Raw genomic sequence first — 4056 nt, 5'->3', positions numbered from 1 at the left:
ACATTACATCATTAGTTTTTGATGTAGTGTTCCATGATTCATTGTTTGTGCATAACACCCAGTGCTCCATGCAGAATACCCACTGCATTTTACACAGCAGCAAGCCCAGGTTAGAAGAGGTTTCAGGGGCGCCTGGGCAGCTCAGTCAGTTAAGCGTCCAACTCTTTTTTTTTTTTTTTTTTTTTTAAAGATTTTATTTATTTGACAGACAGGGAGATAGTGAGAGCAGGAACACAAGCAGGGGGAGTGGGAGAGGGAGAAGCAGGCTTCCCGCCAAGCAGGGAGCCCGATGCGGGGCTCGATCCCAGGACCCTGGGATCATGACCCAGGTGCCCCAAGCGTCCAACTCTTGATTTCAGCTCAGGTCATGATCTTAGGGTTGTGAGATGGAGCCACGTGTTGGGCTCTGCGCTCAGTGTGGAGTCTGCTTGAGATTCCCTCTCTCCCTCTTCCTCTGCCCCTCCCCCTGCTCTCTCTAAATAAATAAATAAAATAAAGGGGCGCCTGGGTGGCTCAGTTGGTTGAGCGACTGCCTTCGGCTCAGGTCATGATCCTGGAGTCCCGGGATTGAGTCCCACATCGGGCTCCCTGCTCAGCAGGGAGTCTGCTTCTCCCTCTCCCGCTCCCCCCTCTTGTGCTCTCTCTCTCTCAAAATAAAAATAAATAAAATCTTAAAAAAATAAAATAAAATAAAATAAGATAAAATAAGAAGAAAAGAAGAGGTTTCAGAAGTTCCCTGCAGTAGACACTGGGTAAAATAACGTAGTTAACACACAGTCCTTATTTTCAAGGAGCTATAGTCTGGTAGAGAGAAGGCAAATGTATCAACAAATAAACACTCTAAGCTCTGGAGGTGCTTTTAGACAGAGGGGACCCCAGGAGCCATGCAGAAACATTTTTTTTTTTAAGATTTTTTTTAGTAATCTCTACACCCAACATGGGGCTCAAACTCATAACCCCCGAGCTCAAGAGTTGTACACTCTTCTGACTGAGCCAGCCAGCGCCCCCAGAAACACTTTACAGAAGTGGTGTTCCTTGACCTGAATCTGGAAAAGATAAGAAGGTGTTTGCCAGGCCAAAGGAGGAGGATGAAGCAAGAGACTGGCATTCTTGGCGGATGGAGCAGCAAAGGCAAAGGCTTAGAGGCAGGAATTAGCATGGCGGGGATCAAGAAACTGTGTGAGGGGGGTCCAGGAGAGGTGAACACAGAGAAGATCCCTGAACAAATCAGGAAGGGATATCCATGAAGCACTTTATTTTCTAAGTCTTGGGGAGTTGTGGATTTTAAAAGTATTTGGATTTTAAAAGTCCTGATGGCAGATAAAGCAGCAGACTCTGAAAGTACAGTAGACTTTATTCTAAAAAGATCTGGGGTTTTGAATTTTTGTTCTGCTCCTTCTGTGACCCCGGGTCAAGTACCTTCATTCTCTGAGCCTGTTTCCTTTTCCCTAAGAAATGTGGATGGTTGTTATGTGTGAAGAGCTAACCCATATAAAGAGCCTGGCATAGAACCTGGTAGTTATTAATAGTCACTGTATCATTGTTTCATAAAGCTTCTTACATTCCTTCATCCAGGACATCTTTGAGCATGCCTGTTTGAGACCACTGGCCTAGCCCAGGCCAGCCCAGAAGGACTCCCGGGTTTTCTGGGCCCTGGGCCAGCTGAGTTCTTACCTCTTAGGGCAGTCCTTACCCTACATAGCCACCACCGGGCACCGAAATGGTGAAGCTCCAGAAAACATACAAATTCTTACCTGCAGGGAAGAGCCTCCAAGCTCCAAGAGTTCCACATTTTTTTAAAAGATTTTATTTATTTATTTGAGAGGGAGAGAGAGAGAGAGCACAAACAGGAGGAGGGGCAGAGGGAGAAGTAGACTCCCTGCTGAGCAGGGAGCCCGATGTGGGACTCCATCCCAGGAACCCGGGATCATGACCTGAGCCAAAGGCAGACAATTAACCGACTGAGCCACCCAGGCGTCCCTATGAGTTTCACATTAAGAGAGGGCACAACCAGGATCCAAAAATGTCTCCCCAGACACTTCTTTCAGAAATCACTAAGGACTGGCGACCCCAGACTTTTCAGAGCCTGAAGAAGAGCAGGCCTGTTCCTCCTATTACAAATGCTAGAAGGGGAATTGAGGGAAGTCGTCTTGACCCTATGCTAGGAATATTCCATTGTTCCATTCAAGTCTAGGTAAATTTTATTTTTCCTGTTTTTAATCTTTTAATATTTTTTTTTTTTTTTAAGATTTTTATTTATTTATTCATGAGAGACAGAGAGAGAGAGAGGCAGAGGGAAAAGCAGGCTCCCAAGGAGCAGAGAGCCCGATGCGGGACTCGATCCCAGGACGCCGGGATCATGACCTGAGCCGAAGGCAGACGCTTAACCATCTGAGCCACCCAGGCGCCCTATTTTTCCTGTTTTTAAAAGGAGGCAGCTGAGGCTCGCTTGAGTCGAGGCCCAGGTTCCTTATGGGTCAACTGTTCATTGGACCAGTCTGAACTGGGAGGTTTGGGGCAGACCCAATTTGGAGAAACCATCTAGCCATTGTTTTACAGGATTACTGCTCTGGGGTGGAGGAAGAGGCTGGCAAGGCGTTTTCCTGAGCTCAGAGCCCTGATTCTCCCATGTGTTGGGGACAGGACAGCCAGAAGTCGTGGTGCTCTTTGCAGAAGCCCATAAAAATATCACCGCTTTAAATTCTGGCACCCAAATAAAGGACTATTGAGTAGCATAAAATATGGATCTTCAGTATATCTGCAAACTTTGGTATCTTAAAGTAACATATAATATATTAAGAAATTACAACTTTTTACAGATTAATTTTTTTTCTTCATTAGAACTTTTGCTTATTCATTCGTTTTATCACTTTAAGCAAGGGCACCCAACAGAGTCATGCTGGCCAGGTCCTTACTCTGTTCTAAGCGTGGTCTTTGTATGCCTTAATCCCCACAGCACTCCTGTAAGATATGGGGTGTTGTACTCATTTTATAACTGAGGCAGCTGAGGCTCAGAGAGGTTTAGTGACTACTGCCAAGCTCTCGCCTTTGGCAGACAGAAAAGCCAGGATTTGAAACCAGCAGCCAGACTCTAGGGCCTGCCCTACAGCCTACTTTTAAGGGAAGTGTTAAGAAGTAAACTTAATATGAAGAAAAGTTTTATCAATTTATTTTTTCCTTTGATTAGAGAAACAGCCACTGAAACTGGAATATAGGGGCATGGTTTTCACCCCACTGGTTTAGGCTATGGAATCTCTCAGGTTAAGAGGGGCTTATAAATACTATTGTTTCTGACATTCTAATATTTCAGAATGGAAGAAGAAAACAACTAATTAATTTCACTTTAATAAGTATTCATTGCTCTATCCTCTTCCTTAAATAGGCTTATTAGTAGTAATATTATGGAAGATTTCATATTATTATATAACACGGTAATCGTAATCATAGGAGACGTTTATTGAGTACTTCTGAGACGTTTATTGAGTACTTCAGATGTGCTGAGTACTCTGGTAAGTCCTGCTTAGACATTATCTTGGTTCACCCTCCTAGTGGCTCCCCACAAGGTGAGTATTGTCACCTCCATTTCTCCTGGGAGGACACTGGGGCTTGGAGGGGTTGAGCAAGCCTTCTAGATGTCTATTTTCTACCATGCCTCCAGCAGTCCCTGAGGATACAGAGATGAACAAAGCCGCAGTCCCTGGCCTTAAGGCGCACACAGTCTGGAAGAGGGGAATGGATGTAGACGCCAATAAATACATTAATGCTTTGCTAGAAATCTGTGTGGAATCCAAGAAAAACCAAATGGAAAGCGGCTTCCCTGAGACTCAGAGGTATGGGGGCCAGTATGTGGAAGAAGCTGGGCTGATGGGGGTGGCTTTTATCCCTCGGACCTCAGGGCACTAGGGAGTGACCTGGTCTATGTTAGAGCAGTCTGCCTGGCAATGCCAAGTGGGAAGAAAGTAAGCAGATGGCTATTTGCCTGAACCAAGAAGAAAATAAGTGCATTCTTGGGATCTGCAGTGTCTCCCACAGATATGTATATTCACTTGAATAGTC

At 45.1% G+C, this 4056-nt stretch overlaps 1 protein-coding gene across 1 annotated transcript in view; it reads right to left on the bottom strand.

The window, feature by feature from the left end:
• The window catches only part of LOC145715902 (protein FAM227A-like), a 20062-nt gene extending 18482 nt beyond the window's left edge, over window positions 1-1580 (bottom strand). The window contains exons 1-2 of the mRNA XM_081819003.1: window positions 1562-1580; window positions 1041-1046 (exon numbers count right to left, since the gene is read on the bottom strand). Of these exons, the coding sequence (XP_081675129.1) occupies window positions 1041-1046; window positions 1562-1580 (25 nt within the window). The remainder of the gene's footprint in view (window positions 1-1040; window positions 1047-1561) is intronic.
• Window positions 1581-4056: the final 2476 nt, after the last annotated feature.

Source organism: Leptonychotes weddellii, chromosome 5, assembly GCF_054177405.1.
Source record: "Leptonychotes weddellii isolate Sample4059 chromosome 5, ASM5417740v2, whole genome shotgun sequence".
NCBI classification, from domain to species: domain Eukaryota; kingdom Metazoa; phylum Chordata; class Mammalia; order Carnivora; family Phocidae; genus Leptonychotes; species Leptonychotes weddellii.
Note: the sequence above shows the minus strand (reverse complement) of the source record. Positions and strands in the feature narration are given on the sequence as shown.